General features: G+C 35.4%; 2 protein-coding genes across 3 annotated transcripts in view; both read left to right on the plus strand.

The window, feature by feature from the left end:
• The window catches only part of LOC114478735 (pre-B-cell leukemia transcription factor 1), a 124,848-nt gene extending 119,284 nt beyond the window's left edge, over positions 1-5,564 (plus strand). For both annotated transcript variants that reach the window (XM_028471934.1, XM_028471936.1), the window contains one exon: positions 4,797-5,564. In XM_028471934.1, coding sequence (XP_028327735.1) covers positions 4,797-4,889 — 93 coding nt within the window. In that variant the 3' untranslated portion in view covers positions 4,890-5,564. The remainder of the gene's footprint in view (positions 1-4,796) is intronic.
• Positions 5,565-10,930: 5,366 nt separating this feature from the next.
• Positions 10,931-17,005, plus strand: part of prtfdc1b (phosphoribosyl transferase domain containing 1b) — a 28,596-nt gene continuing 22,521 nt past the window's right edge. The window contains exons 1-2 of the mRNA XM_028471943.1: positions 10,931-10,988; positions 11,051-11,157. Of these exons, the coding sequence (XP_028327744.1) occupies positions 10,950-10,988; positions 11,051-11,157 (146 nt within the window). The 5' untranslated portion in view covers positions 10,931-10,949. The remainder of the gene's footprint in view (positions 10,989-11,050; positions 11,158-17,005) is intronic.

A 17,005-nucleotide genomic window follows, 5' to 3' on the forward strand; every position in this document is an offset into this window, starting at 1 on the left:
AGAGATAAAGTGATGAAGTGATCATAAAGTGTGATTAATTACAGGTGATTTAATCACTATAATCACTGAAGACTGAACACACCTTTAGAACAGGATCATATTCATCAAACAGGCTTATTCCACCCATTACGGTGAATAAATCACTATATCCGGGTGGTTGCCATGGCAGCTCGACTGATCTTCGATCCATTGATGATGGCTTTTTGTCGCGCGCGTGCACATCAGTAACCCAAGGTTTACATACTCAGGGTTTATTAACCCACTTCATACCAGCTGTAATGAATCAGATACACAGAGTTTACCATGGAGGGTATGTTGACCTAGAGTTTATGGATAGACTCAGAGTTTGTAAACCCGCCTTTATGGAACACACCTCTGATGGTGAATGTGTGGTAATGTGATGTCACTAGGAATACTGGGAACACACTAGAACAAAAATCAACCAATCACTGTCCTCCTTTTCTGGAGAAGAAACACAACAAATCACAGTATTTTATTTCATTTATTTATGAACAGGATGGATTAGAAAACGCAGGACGTACAAATAAAATAAACTAACTGTTCATTATCTCATAATCTCTTTATTGTATTTGGAAATTGAAAATTGCCAAATATATTGTTCTCGTATCTTATTATTTTATTATTATTTATCGTACATTTGATGCTTACATTTATGAAAAGTTCATCTCAAGTGTAGTTTTTTATTTCATTGGACCAAAGCTGTACGACCTACCAGTAAAAACATCAGTAAAGGTCAAAGTTCATAATCAAAAAAATTTAAAATACTTTTTTCTAATAACGTGGCCACACATTGAGATACAGTGATCAGACTGGTACCATTGAACAACATTTTCTTTCAATGTGACCTTCGCTCAAGGTCATATTTATTTATTATTATTTATTTTCAATTGGCAAATACACATTCGCCTTGTGAATACAGGTCTTGCCTAGTTATTATTATTATTATTATTATTATTATTATTATTATTATTATATTATTATTATTATTATTATTATTATTAATAATAATAATAATAATAATAATATTATTATTATTATTATTATTATTATTATTATTATTATTATTATTCGATTATTATTATTATTGTTATGTTATGTTATTGTTATTGTTCATATTAATATTAATATTGTTATTATTATTACTATTATTATTATTATTATTATTATTATTAATAATAATAATAATAATAATAATATTATTATTGTTATTGTTATTATTATTATTATTATTATTATTATTATTATTATTATTATTATTCGATTATTATTATTATTATTATTGTTATGTTATGTTATTGTTATTGTTCATATTAATATTAATATTGTTATTATTATTACTATTATTATTATTATTATTATTATGTTATTGTTATTGTTCATATTATTATTAGTAGTAGTAGTAGTAGTATTATTGTTATTGTTAATATTATTGTTAATATTATTGTTATTGTTATTATTAATATTATTATTATTATTGTTGTTGTTATTATTATTATAATCTCACTGCACTGCATATAATTGGCTGAAAGCTGCTGCGTCTTATTGTGAAAAGCCTCAGAGCTTCTTTAACGTGAGCTGAAAGCAGAAGTTAGTTTATATTTAGCAGCAGTGACAGTGACAGTTGTTCCTTCCACAGGATGTAACGTATCGTCTTTATCCTCCAGCAATTACAGCCTTTCTTTCCAGGGCTGTGGGTGTTTCTGTGTGAAATGGCTTCTTTCCTCCTTTTTGCACAATAACAGGCTTTGGAAATAAGAGGCTGCCAGCGTTCGTCTCCCACTCGCTGTAATAGCAGGGAAATTACACTGAATGTCCTTTAATAGTCTTTAGTGGCCTTTTGTTAGCGTCACAGAAGGTTTCTGTGTTAAAGAGCTGCTTTTATGGCCATCATCAGGTTCTCCTCACAGAATGTTTCACTCCATCACTGGTTCTGACATAGGAGCGTCACATGCACACAGCAGCACAGTTTACACCACATGTGGCCCCCAAAGTAAACGTGAAAATAGAAAAATATACAAAACAAAAGCAAGAATACATTTAAAAATACAAAGAATTACAAGATTGCAGGAAAATACAGTAAAAGACATGAAAAACAGAAAATACTCCAAAAATGAACAACACAACATCAGACAGAAAAATGTCTCCAGAAAAGATAAATTTAAATGAATAATACACAAAAGGAGAGCAGAAATGCACAAAATGCCCTAATAACAAACATACACAGAAAAAAGAAATAAAAACTACTATAAATACTCTGTTGTTTCCTGTGGTAAAGCTCAGATTGGTCATTATTATAAATGCTGACTCATGATAGACGTGTCCATATCCTTGGATGATGAAACTTTATTCACAAACAGGAAGTGGGACAAGTCGAGGTTAATCACACTTTATACCAAAATAATTTAAACCAAAAACCTTTTCAATCACAATGTTTTTGTCTTCTGTTTTCTTTACATTTAAGAGTGTGTATCTACACACACACATCTATGCTATGAGTGTATCTACACACACACTCTATGTATGAGTGTATCTACACACACACATCTATGCTATGAGTGTATCTACCACACACACATCTATGCTATGAGTGTATCTACACACCACACATCTATGCTATGAGTGTATCTACACACACACATCTATGCTATGAGTGTATCTACACACACACATCTATGCTATGAGTGTATCTACACACACACATCTATGCTATGAGTGTATCTACACACACACACATCTATGCTATGAGTGTATCTACACACACACACATCTATGCTATGAGTGTATCTACACACACACATCTATGCTATGAGTGTATCTACACACACACATCTATGCTATGAGTGTATCTACACACACACATCTATGCTATGAGTGTATCTACACACACACATCTATGCTATGAGTGTATCTACACACACACATCTATGCTATGAGTGTATCTACACACACACATCTATGCTATGAGTGTATCTACACACACACATCTATGCTATGAGTGTATCTACACACACATCTATGCTATGTGTGTATCTACACACACATCTATGCTATGAGTGTATCTACACACACACATCTATGCTATGAGTGTATCTACACACACACATCTATGTGTGTCTGTGTGTGTGTGTGTGTGTGTGTATGTAGTGTGTGTGTAGTGTGTAGTGTGTGTATGTAGTGTGTGTGTGTGTAGGTGTGTGTGTGTGTGGGTGTGTGTGTGTGTCTGTGTGTGTATTTGTGTGTGTGTGTCTGTAAGGTTGTGTGTGTGTGTGTGTGTGTTTGTGTGTTGGTGTGTGTGTGTGTGTGTATGTGTGTGTCTGTGTGTGTGTGTTTGTGTGTGTATGTGTGTGTGTTTGTGTGTGTGTTGTGTGTGTGTGTGTGTGTATGTGGTGTGTGTGTTGTGTGGTCTGTGTGTGTGTTGTGTTGTGTGTGTGTCTGTGTGTGTGTTTGTGTGTGTGTCTGTGTGTGTGTATGTGTGTGTGTATGTGGTGTGTGTGTGTGTGTGTGTTTGTGTGGTGTGTGTGTGTGTGTGTGTGTTTGTGTGTGTGTGTGTGTGTTGTGTGTGTGTGTGTGTGTATGTGTGTGTGTGTGTGTGTGTGTGTGTATGTGTGTGTGTCTGCTGTGTGTGTGTCGTGGTGTGGTGTGTGTGGTTGTGTGGTGTGTGTGTGTGTGGTGTGTGTGTGTGTGTCTGTGTGTGTTTGTGTGTGTGGTGTGTGTGTGTGTGTGTGTGTGTCTGTGTGTGTGTGTGTGTGTGTGTGTGTGTGTGTGTGTGTGTGTGTGTGTGTGTGTGTGTGTGTGTGTGTGTGTGTGTGTCTTACTGCTACAACAGTAACGCCCATAATCAAGGCATTTTTTAAAAGTCCCTCCTAGTTGCCACTAGCAGCAGAAAGCAGAGTTACTCTTTAAAGTAACTAATTACTGCCCTCTAGTGTTAGGATAGGATAGGGCAACAGCATTATTTTGAAAAACAAATACATTTCAAAATAAAAGCACTGCACGTTTGGTTACCTGTGTTCAGAGTAACTTCACACAAACTGTGTCTTAGCAGCAACCACATCAGTCCTGATGATGGTGTTAAAGATTCTCACACTCTGTATGTATGTATGGTGTTAACACAGTGGTTCTCAACGTGGTGGTTGAACACAGACTTGAACATTGAAGAACTTAAAGATATAAATCCTGGTTTTAATCACTAATAAAATGGTTCAAAGTGACCAAAAACGTTGGAAAAGGAGGTGAAATGGGATTTAAAAAAAAACACAGAAATGAGAAGTTATAAATTATAGTGGATAAAAACAGAGAGAAAAAGTGGTAAAAATGGTTTATAGTGTCAATATTAGAACAATTAGTTTAAACTGGTAAAAAAAAATGGACATGACAAATGGTGAATGTGGTTGAAATGGCAAAAATAAATCATGGAATATGATGAAAAGAGGTTAAAAGTGACAATAATGGATCAACATATGTGACATTAGGTGTAAAAGTGGTAGAAATGGTTTATAAGTGATGAACATGTCTGGAAAGTAGAAAAAAGTGTAGAAAAGACATTAAAATGTGATGTAGATGTGTCAGAAATGTAGCAAAAATACATTAAAAGAAGCAAAAATATGGAAAGAAAAAGTGACGTGGAACAGTTGGGGAAAAATTGCACCAATATGAGATTAAAGAGTGTGTGTGTGTGTGTGTGTGTGTGTGTGTGTGTGTGTGTGTGTGTGTGTGTGTGTGTGTGTGTGTGTGTGTGTGTGTGTGTGTGTGTGTGTGTGTGTGTGTGTCCACAGACAAACGGTGGTTGGCAGGATGCTCCAACTCCATCGTCAGTGACATCGCCCACAGAAGGACCAGGAAGCGTCCACTCAGACACTTCCAACTGAACGTCCTGTTCTCCACGTCCAACCCAGCGATGAAGCCACGCCCACATCCACTGACACGACTACAGACAATAAAACAGACAGGGCTCACAGACGGTGCTGAGAGGACGAGGCTGGGACCTCCTGACCACATATTTCACACCACGTTTCCTCCGCTTTGACTTTTGGAGAATCAACAAAGATCTAAGCGACGTTTGTACAGATTTCACATGCAGACCAGGGGGGCGGGGCTTACTTACTCTCTCATGACCTGATGAAGATAAAGAGTTAACAAGCGTCTCATTCATTAACCATGTAGAGGAGGAGGATGTTTCCTTTTTGTAACAATGCTACTTTTGTCTTTGCTAGCAGGGGCACATCTTCTTACTTACATTTAGTTGTCTCTCACTTCCTGTATGGTACGGTACAGTACAGTACGTACGGTACAGTACGGTACGATACGGTACTGTATGGTACGGTACGGTACAGTACGTATGGTACGGTACTGTATGGTACGGTACAGTAGGGTATGGTACAGTACGTACGGTATGGTATGATACGGTACGGTACGGAACGCCGTCTAGACTTAATATCGCTCAGTTGTTTACAGATGTGTGTGCTTGAAAGCCGTGTGTTGACCCCGCCCTGCTCCACCCTGTGACGTGTCTGTGAAACCACCAATAAAAACTCATCAAAGCAGCATAGCTTCATCTTTCATTCATTATTACACATTTATTTATAAATGATGTCATTTATAAATTGTCTCATAATTGGTCATGAGATAAATGTCTTATTATACATGATTTAGATAACAACAAAAACACATAAAGTAACAACAGAAACACAAAAATATTCCAGAAATACACAAAAATGATTCCACACTGAGAAGCTCAGCAGATGGTTTAAGATTGTGTCTTTTTTTAAGGTGAGAAATTCTCAACAAAATGAAAGCAAAAATCTAAAAAAACAAACAAAATTATTTAAAAAATATACAAAAAACGAGAAAAATCAACAAAACGACAGCAGAAACAAATAAAACACATTTTTCAGTACTTTTGTGTATTTTCCTTTTTTTTTACATGTTTTTCCATCATTTAGTGTATTTTTATTGTGCTTTAGTGTTTGTTTTTGTCTGTATTGTGGTTGTCATTTTGTGTTTCTTGTTATTTTGTATACAATGTTATTTTTATGTATTTTGTCATCATCTCACGTGTTTTTTGTTCGACAAAATAACATATTTAATTTATAAATTATGAAATCATTATTTATTAATTACTATGATTTATTTATTCGTTTTTTTTATTTATATAATATAAGAGTTATTTGACTCAAACTGGTTACATTATTATTTTGGATAAAACGTTACTGAATCATTTTGGATCGAATCGTTCTAAATTAACCAATATCATCCATGAATCGAATCACTAACAACTAATCGTTGCTAAAACAAATCGTTGCTAAAACGAATCGTTGCTAAAACGAATCGTTGCTAAAATGAAACGTTGCTCAAATGAAACGTTGCTCAAACGAAACGTTGCTCAAATGAAACGTTGCTCAAATGAAACGTTGCTCAAATGAAACGTTGCTCAAATGAATTGTTGCTAAAACGAATCGTTGCTAAAATAAATTGTTGCTAAATCAAATCGTTGCTAAAATGAATCGTTGCTAAAACGAATCGTTGCTAAAATGAATCGTTGCTAAAACGAAACGTTGCTCAAATGAAACGTTGCTCAAATGAAACGTTGCTCAAATGAATCGTTGCTAAAATGAATTGTTGCTAAAATGAATTGTTGCTTAATCGAATCGTTGCTAAAATGAATCGTTGCTAAAACAAACCGTTACTAATGCGAATCATTGCTAAAACAAATCATTGCTAACGTGAATCATTGCTAATACGAACCGCTGCAAATGTGAATCGTTGCTATTGCAAATTGTTGCAAATACGAATTGTTGCAAATGCGAATCATTGCTAATGCAAATCGTTTCTAACATGAATCATTGCTAAATCGAATTGTTGCTAAAGCAAATTGTTGCTAAAGTGAATCATTGCTAAATCAAATTGTTGCTAAAACAAATTGTTGATAGTACTAATCATTCCAAAAAGAATCATTGCTAATACGACGCACTGCTAAAATGAATTGTTGCTAAAATGAATCGTTGCTAATACAAATCGTTGCTAATACGAATTGTTGCAAAAACAAATTGTTGATAAACCAAATCGTTGCAAATTCTAATTGTTGCTAATACTAATGGTAGCTAAAAGAAATTGTTGCTGAAACGAATCTTTGCTAAAACCAATCGTTGCTAATATTAATCATTGCTAAAACGAATTGTTGCTAATACGAATCGTTGCTAAAACGAATCGTTGCTAATACTAATGGTTGCTAAAACAAATAGTTGCTAAAACAAATCGTTGCTAAACGAATCGTTGCTAATACGAATTGTTGCTAAAAGGAATAATCGTTGCTAAAACAAATATCTGTTGCTCATACGAATTGTTACTAAAACAAATATCTGTTGCTAATAAGAATCATTGCTAAAACAAATCGTTGCTAAAAATTAATCGTTGCTAAAACAAATCATTGCTAATTCTAATCATTGCTAAAACAAATCGTTGCTAAACCTAATTGTTGCTAAATCAAATCGTTGCTAAACCGAATCGTTGCTAAAACGAATCGTTGTTAAAACGAATCGTTGCTAAAACGAATCGTTGTTAAAACGAATCGTTGTTAAAACGAATCGTTGCTAAACCGAAGTTTTGCTAAAACTAATTGTTGCTAAACTGAATCATTGCTAAAACAAATCGTTGCTAAAAATTAATCGTTGCTAAAAACTAATCGTTGCTAAAACAAATCATTGCTAATTCTAATCGTTGCTTAAACAAATTGTTGCTAATATGACTCACAGCTAAAATGAATTGTTGGTAAAATGAGTTGTTGCTAAAACAAATCATTGCTAAAACGAATCGTTGCTAAAACAAATCGTTGCTGAAACAAAACGTTGCTAATACGAATTGTTGCTAATTGTTGCTAAAACGAATCATTTCTAAACCGAATCGTTGCTAAAACGAATCGTTGCTAAACTGAATCGTTGCTAAAACAAATTGTTGCTAAAATGAATCGTTGCTAAAACAAATCGTTGCTAAAAATGAATCATTGCTAAAACAAATCATTGCTAATTCTAATCATTGCTAAAACAAATCGTTGCTAAAAATGAATTGTTTCTAAAAATGAATTGTTGCTAAAACAAATCGTTCCTAAAACTAATTGTTCCTAAAAACGAATCATTGCTAAAATGAATCGTTGCCAAAATAAATTGTTGCTAATACGAATCGTTGCTAAAACGAATCATTGCTAAAACAAATAATCATTGCTAATACGAATACTTGCTAAAATGAATAATTGTTGCTAGAACAAATCATTGTTGCTAATACCAATCGTTGCTAAAACGAATCGTTTCTAAAACGAATCGTTTCTAAAACGAATCGTTTCTAAAACTATTCTTTGCTAATACGAATAATCGTTCCTAAAACAATTAATTGTTGCTATAACGAATCATTGCTAAAACGAATCGTTGCTATAACGAATCGTTGCTATAACGAATTGTTCCTAAAACAATTAATTAACGAATCATTGCTATAACGAATCGTTGCTATAACGAATTGTTGCTAATACAAATAATCGTTGCTAGAACAAATCGTTGCTAGAACAAATCGTTGCTAGAACAAATCGTTGCTAAAATGAAAAATTGTTGCTAAAACAAATAATCGTTGCTAAAACAAATCGTTACTAAAACAAATTGCTGACAGGTGACATTTCCTTGTGCTAATGCTAATTAGCTCTGTGGTGTGGAGCATCGTCTGTTGTGCTAAAAACTGTGAGTTTGAGCTTCATCGGATTAAAATCTACATTTGATTCATTCATCGTCCTATTCTCTGCTTGTTGCTCAGAGTTGATTAAGATGGAGGAATTATTCAAACCAGCCATTTAGTTTCTATTTGACTTTAGTTCTGAATGGAATGACGTGTTCACAAGGTGATTTGGAATCTTTTGAAAGAAGATTGAACTTTTAAAATACACATTACATTTTTTTTTATCTTCCTACTTTCTGCTTGTTTCTCAGAGTTGCTAAGTTTTGCTTAAAATTGCTTGGCTCCGACCATTGCTCAAATTCCTATTAATATAGTCCCTAGGTTCCCAAAATAGGGTACGGGTACCCCCAGGGGTACACAAATTGTTATAGTGGGTACGTGAAGAAACATGTAAAACTGCATGACAATATCAGAAACCAAATATAAATAAAGTAGCAGTAGGTAGTTTCTGTGCACTGCCACAAATTATACATTGGCCTATGTAAGATACCCTTTAGTGGTGAACAAATGTATTGATCACTGAAAAGCCAGTCAGGTAATTAATGAAATAAAGTGATAATTCTGGTTAAGATGTTTTCTTGTGTGCTTACAGATTATTATTATTATTATTATTATTATATTCACTGCTACATTGTATATGAGATTACATTATTATGTTTTTTAAGTATGCAGGAGTAAGGGGTACATGGCTTCAAGATAATGAATGTCTGAAGGGGTACATGGGACTGTGGAAAGTTTGTGCCCCACTGATATATGTCTATATTTAATGATTAAACAGCCCAGTGTGACTGTAGTGTCTGTGTTGTGGAAACAATCTCTGAGAGGATAAATAAAGTGATGTTATGTGGCTGGACAGTGGCGTGTCTCACACTATTACTCTCACAGCAGCTGAATATTCATAAGTGACCAAACAAAGAGTGTTGGTGGTGAAGTGTGACGGTCGAGGCTCCGCCTCTGACTTTAGTGTGAAAAACCACGTCACGGCCTGAGGCCACGATAGGGCAAGAAGTGAAGTGACAGGACGTGTAGTCAAAGCATGAAGATCTGCTATGTGTGTGTGTGTGTGTGTGTGTGTGTGTGTGTGTGTGTGTGTGTGTGTGTGCGTGTGTGTGTGTGTGTGTGTGTGTGGTGTGTGTGTGTGTGTGTGTGTGTGTGTGTGTGAGTGTGTGTGTGTGTGTGTGTGTGTGTGTGTGTGTTGTGTGGTGTGTGTGTGTGAGTGTGTGTGTGTGTGTGTGTGTGCGTGTGTGTGTGGTGTGTGTGTGTGTGTGTGTGGTGTGTGCGTGTGTGCGTGTGTGTGTGTGTGTGTGGTGTGCGAGTGTGTGTGTGTGTGTGTGTGTGTGTGTGTGTGTGTGTGTGTGTGTGTGTGTGTGTGTGTGTGTGTGTGTCTACTAACGACAGTAACCAGCGTGGACATGTTTGCTCCACAGTCGTAGCTTGATGTCACACAGAGTTATTCCAACACCTCGTGCTCCTCGTGAAGCTAATGCTAACGCCTTTACTGCACTCAGACTGCTGATTGCTACGCTAACATGCTAACACCTGTGCTGAGTCCTAATGTTCCCTCCTATCTCCTTTCTTATCCACTTTTCCTTAACCCTGGAAGTGTTTGATTGGCGGCCATGATAAGGAGTGTTCCAATTCTCTAGAACCACAGAGTGTTGGTTTTATGTCAATCATAATCTGATAATTACATAATCATGTTCTCTTCTGCTCCTCAATGAAGGCAGTCGCATTTTTCTTTGCTCCCTCTCATCCCACCCATATCTGTTCTTGCTTAATGCTATTGCTAGGCTAATGCTAATGCCAATGCTATGTTTTTTCTGACTTTATCTCCGTTTGCCAATAAATATTTTCTGATTTTTTTATCCATTTTTGCAAGTTATTTTTGACACTTTTATCCAATTTTTGTCCTCTAATTTTTTTGGCCACTTTTCATCCCAATAAGTTAACGTTTGCCCAATCAATACCACTTGTTTCCTTTTTTCCTACATTTTGCCTCTTTTTGTTCCACATTTTTGATTTTTTTCACTATTGTTTGCCACGTTTTGCCCATTTAAGCTACATTTATCAATTACATACCACGTGTTCTCTTTTTTGTCACGATTTTGCCAATTTTTGATCCTTTTTTATCCCTCCTCCTCCTCTTCCTCTTTCTCTGACTCCTCCTCCTCTTCCTCCTCCTCTTACTCCTCCTCCTCCTCCTCCTCTCTAACATGGCAGCGTGTGGATCAAACATGGACCGAGGGATTGTGGTAAGTTGTAGTGGTTTGTTCTCGTGCTCCTCCTCCTCCTCATGTCTATGTCTGACCCATAGATCAGTGATGAATGGTGTGGCTACAGCGTGGATCTGTTCACATTCCCCTCCCACTACTCTGGAGACCTGGACTGTGTGTTGATCCCCCATGGACTGATCCTAGACCGGTATCACACACACACACACACACACACACACACACTGCATAGATCAGTCTTTCTCTAACTTTTTTGTGTATTTCCAGAGGTGTCTAAAGTTCTTCAGTACTCAAGTAAAAGTATAGATACTTAAATAAAAAATGAAAGTATTGAAGTTGTTCCTTTACTTGAGTAAAAGTAAAAAGTAGATGCTCCTAAATGTACTTAAGTAAAAAAGAAAAAGGTTAAACAAATGTTCCTTTATTAATAATACAGGGTTTTTAAATGTTTATTTTTTTCAAAAACTGGTACATGAAACAAGTTTAATCTGTTACCTTTGAACACCTGGAAAATTCAGTACTGATTATAGAAAATATTTGTAATAATAATAATACATTTTATTTGTATTGCACTTTACATATGAAAAACACTTCTCAAAGTGCTACAGGGAAATAAAAACACCAAACATATAAAAACAGTGAAAACAACAACAAACATATTTAAAAAAAAATAAAATACAAATAAATGGGTTTTTAGTTTGTTTCTAAACTACTTATACCTGTCCAGAGTCAGGAAACGGGGAGGTAACATCACTGCAGACCCCTCCCACCCTGCACAAAATCTGTTCAAACTCCTCCCCTCCAGCAGATGCTACAGATCACTGTACGCCAAAACTACCCTCCATAAAAACAGTTTGTTCCCCCAGGCTGTTACTGTAATCAACACTAAACAGTCATAGAGAGTCAGACCTGTTTCTGTGAAATAACCATGGAACTAAACATGTAATAACCATGGAACTAAACATGTAATAACCATGGAACTAAACATGTAATAACCATGGAACTAAACATGTAATAACCCTGGAACTAAACATGTAATAACCATGGAACTAAACATGTAATAACACTGGAACTAAACATGTAATAACCATGGAACTAAACATGTAATAACCATGGAACTAAACATGTAATTACCATGGAACTAAACATGTAATAACCATGTAACTAAACATGTAATAACACTGGAACTAAACATGTAATAACCATGGAACTAAACATGTAATAACCATGGAACTAAACATGTAATAACCATGGAACTAAACATGTAATAACCCTGAACTAACATGTAATAACCCTAGAACTAAACATGTAATAACCATGGAACTAACATGTAATAACACTGGAACTAAACATGTAATAACCCTGGAACTAACATGTAATAACCCTGGAACTAAACATGTAATAACCCTGGAACTAAACATGTATAACCCTGGAACTAAACATGTAATAACCCTAGAACTAAACATGTAATAACCATGGAACTAAACATGTAATAACCCTTAGAACTAAACTGTAATAACCCTAGAACTAAACATGTAATAACACTGGAACTAAACATGTAATAACCATGGAACTAAACATGTAATAACCATGGAACTAAACATGTAATAACCATGGAACTAAACATGTAATAACCCTGGAACTAAACATGTAATAACACTGGAACTAAACATGTAATAACACTGGAACTAAACATGTAATAACCATGGAACTAAACATGTAATAACCATGGAACTAAACATGTAATAACCATGGAACTAAACATGTAATAACCCTAGAACTAAACATGTAATAACCATGGAACTAAACATGTAATAACCATGGAACTAAACATGTAATAACCATGGAACTAAACATGTAATAACCATGGAACTAAACATGTAATAACCCTAGAACTAAACATGTAATAACCCGAGAACTAAACATGTAATTACCATGGAACTAAACATGTAATAACCATGGAACTAAACATGTAATAACACTGGAACTAAACATGTAATAACCATGAAACTAAACATGTAATAACCCTAGAACTAAACATGTAATAACCCTGGAACTAAACATGTAATAACCATGGAACTAAACATGTAATAACCATGGAACTAAACATGTAATAACCCTGGAACTAAACATGTAATAACCCTGGAACTAAACATGTAATAACCCTGGAACTAAACATGTAATAACCCTGGAACTAAACATGTAATAACCATGAAACTAAACATGTAATAACCCTAGAACTAAACATGTAATAACCCTGGAACTAAACTAGTAATAACCATGGAACTAAACATGTAATAACCCTGGAACTAAACATGTAATAACACTGGAACTAAACATGTAATAACCATGGAACTAAACATGTAATAACCCTGGAACTAAACATGTAATAACACTGGAACTAAACATGTAATAACACTGGAACTAAACATGTAATAACCATGGAACTAAACATGTAATAACCCTGGAACTAAACATGTAATAACCATGGAACTAAACATGTAATAACACTGGAACTAAACATGTAATAACCATGGAACTAAACATGTAATAACCATGGAACTAAACATGTAATAACCATGGAACTAAACATGTAATAACAATGGAACTAAACATGTAATAACAATGGAACTAAACATGTAATAACCATGGAACTAAACATGTAATAACCATGGAACTAACATGTAAAACCATGAACTAAACATGTAATAACCATGGAACCTAACATGTAATAACACTGGAAACTAAACATGTATAACCCTGGAACTCAACATGTAATACCACTGGAACTAAACATGTAATAACCCTGGAACTAAACATGTAATAACCCTGGAACTAAACATGTAATAACCCTGAACTAAACATGTAATAACCCTGAAACTAAACATGTAATACCTGAACTAAACATGTAATAACCATGAAACAACACATGTAATAACCCTTAGAACTAAACATGTAATAACCATGGAACTAAACATGTAATAACCATGGAACTAACACATGTAATAACCATGGAACTAAACATGTAATAACCATGGAACTAAACATGTAATAACCATGGAACTAAACATGTAATAACCATGGAACTAAACATGTAATAACCATGGAACTAAACATGTAATAACACTGGAACTAAACATGTAATAACCATGGAACTAAACATGTAATAACCATGGAACTAAACATGTAATAACCATGGAACTAAACATGTAATAACCATGAAACTAAACATGTAATAACCCTAGAACTAAACATGTAATAACCATGGAACTAAACATGTAATAACACTGGAACTAAACATGTAATAACTCTGGAACTTAACATGTAATAACACTGGAACTAAACATGTAATAACCCTGGAACTAAACATGTAATAACCCTGGAACTAAACATGTAATAACCCTGGAACTAAACATGTAATAACCATGAAACTAAACATGTAATAACCCTAGAACTAAACATGTAATAACCATGGAACTAAACATGTAATAACCCTGGAACTAAACATGTAACAACCCTGGAACTAAACATGTAATAACCCTGGAACTAAACATGCAATAACCATGGAACTAAACATGTAATAACCATGAAACTAAACATGTAATAACCCGAGAACTAAACATGTAATTACCATGGAACTAAACATGTAATAACCATGGAACTAAACATGTAATAACACTGGAACTAAACATGTAATAACCATGAAACTAAACATGTAATAACCCTAGAACTAAACATGTAATAACCCTGGAACTAAACATGTAATAACCATGGAACTAAACATGTAATAACCCTGGAACTAAACATGTAATAACCCTGGAACTAAACATGTAATAACCCTGGAACTAAACATGTAATAACCATGAAACTAAACATGTAATAACCCTAGAACTAAACATGTAATAACCCTGGAACTAAACAAGTAATAACCATGGAACTAAACATGTAATAACCCTGGAACTAAACATGTAATAACACTGGAACTAAACATGTAATAACCATGGAACTAAACATGTAATAACCCTGGAACTAAACATGTAATAACACTGGAACTAAACATGTAATAACACTGGAACTAAACATGTAATAACCCTGGAACTAAACATGTAACAACCCTGGAACTAAACATGTAATAACACTGGAACTAAACATGTAATAACCATGGAACTAAACATGTAATAACCCTGGAACTAAACATGTAATAACCCTGGAACTAAACATGTAATAACCCTGGAACTAAACATGTAATAACCATGGAACTAAACATGTAATAACCCTAGAACTAAACATGTAATAACCATGGAACTAAACATGTAACAACCCTGGAACTAAACATGTAATAACACTGGAACTAAACTTGTAATAACCATGGAACTAAACATGTAATAACCCTAGAACTAAACATGTAATAACCATGGAACTAAACATGTAATAACCCTAGAACTAAACATGTAATAACCATGGAACTAAACATGTAATAACCCTAGAACTAAACATGTAATAACCATGGAACTAAACATGTAATAACCCTGGAACACTGTCACTGTGAATGTTCATGTACATAAACATATACTATTTAATTTAAATGTTCACCTGCACTACTCATCACTGCACTACTGCACTATTATCTTATTATTATTATTATTATTATTATTATTATTATTATTATTATTGTTGTTGTTGTTGTTGTTGTTGTTGTTGTTGTTGTTGTTGTTATTATTATCTTATCTTGTTATTGTTATCTTGTTGTATTATTTTATTTAGTTTTGCACATATTAGTCTAACTACTGTTTATATTTATGTTTATATTTTTTCTGGTTGATTGTTATTATTTAATGTTTACATTATTAGAGAGCACAGTTCACCAAATCAAATTTCTTGTGTGTATAACATACATTACATGATCAATAAAGTTGATTCTAATTCTGATTCTGATTCTGAAAAGCCTCAATAGACTGTGGCGCCCTCTGGTGGTTGGGGAGGGCATTCCACCTGAAAGGTCCTATCTCCCATAGTGTGAAGATTTGTCTTTGGGACAAGGAGGCGGAGACTGTCAGAGGAGATGTGGGGTTGGTTTGTGACTATGGATGAGTTCTTTGAGGTACACTGGTGCACTGCTGTAGACACACTGATAGGTCAGGAGACACATTTTATACTCAATCCTGAACCTAACAGGAAGCCAATGAAGGTGATGGAACATGGGTGTGATGTGTTCACATTAACACACCCTCATCAGGACCCTGGCAGCACAGTTCTGAATGTACTGTAATCTCTGCAGACTCCTGCCAGGGATCCTGATGAGGAGGCATTACAGCAGTCCAGTCGTTAGGAGACAAAGGCGTGAACCAGCTTCTCTGCATCGGAAAGGGAGGGGGAGGGGCGGAGTTTGGAGATGTTCCAGAGGTGAAAGAAGGCAGTCTTACAGATATGTTGGATGTGGTTGTTAAATATCAAACCCCAAGTTTGTAACGGAGGATGTGAGAGGAATGTCGTGGCCATCAAATGAGTAAACAGTCAGGGGGAGGATCCAGGTTGGGGTGGGGTCCCAATTAGGAGGCCTTCAGTTTTAGAGCTGTTTAGCTGCCTTTGTCTCCTCCAGGCAGGTGGTGAGAGTGGGGAGTGATGATGTGGGGGATGTGGGGTCTAACCTGACATAGAGCTGAGTATCATCAGCATAGCAGTGGAAGGCAACTTCATGCCTGCTGATAATGTGGCCCAAGGGGAGCATATAGATTGAAAAGAGGGTGGGGCCGAGGACCGACCCCTGAGGCACTCCGCAGGTGACAGTGTGAGGCCTCGACCTGGCTCCCCCCCAGGGCCACATACTCAACTCTATCAGTCAGGTAGGACTGAAACCACTGAAGTGCTGTATGTGAGATGCCAGTGAAGTGTTGAAGGAGGATGGTATGATCAACAGTGTCAAAGGCGGCTGAGAGGTCCAAGGGCAGGAGGAGGGATGGACAGCCCTGGTCATTTGTAACCCTGACCAGGGCTGTCTCTGTACTGTGGGCAGAATGGGAGTTTATGATGATGATGAG

Source organism: Gouania willdenowi, chromosome 17 (genome assembly GCF_900634775.1).
Source record: "Gouania willdenowi chromosome 17, fGouWil2.1, whole genome shotgun sequence".
Classification (NCBI taxonomy): Eukaryota; Metazoa; Chordata; class Actinopteri; order Blenniiformes; family Gobiesocidae; genus Gouania; species Gouania willdenowi.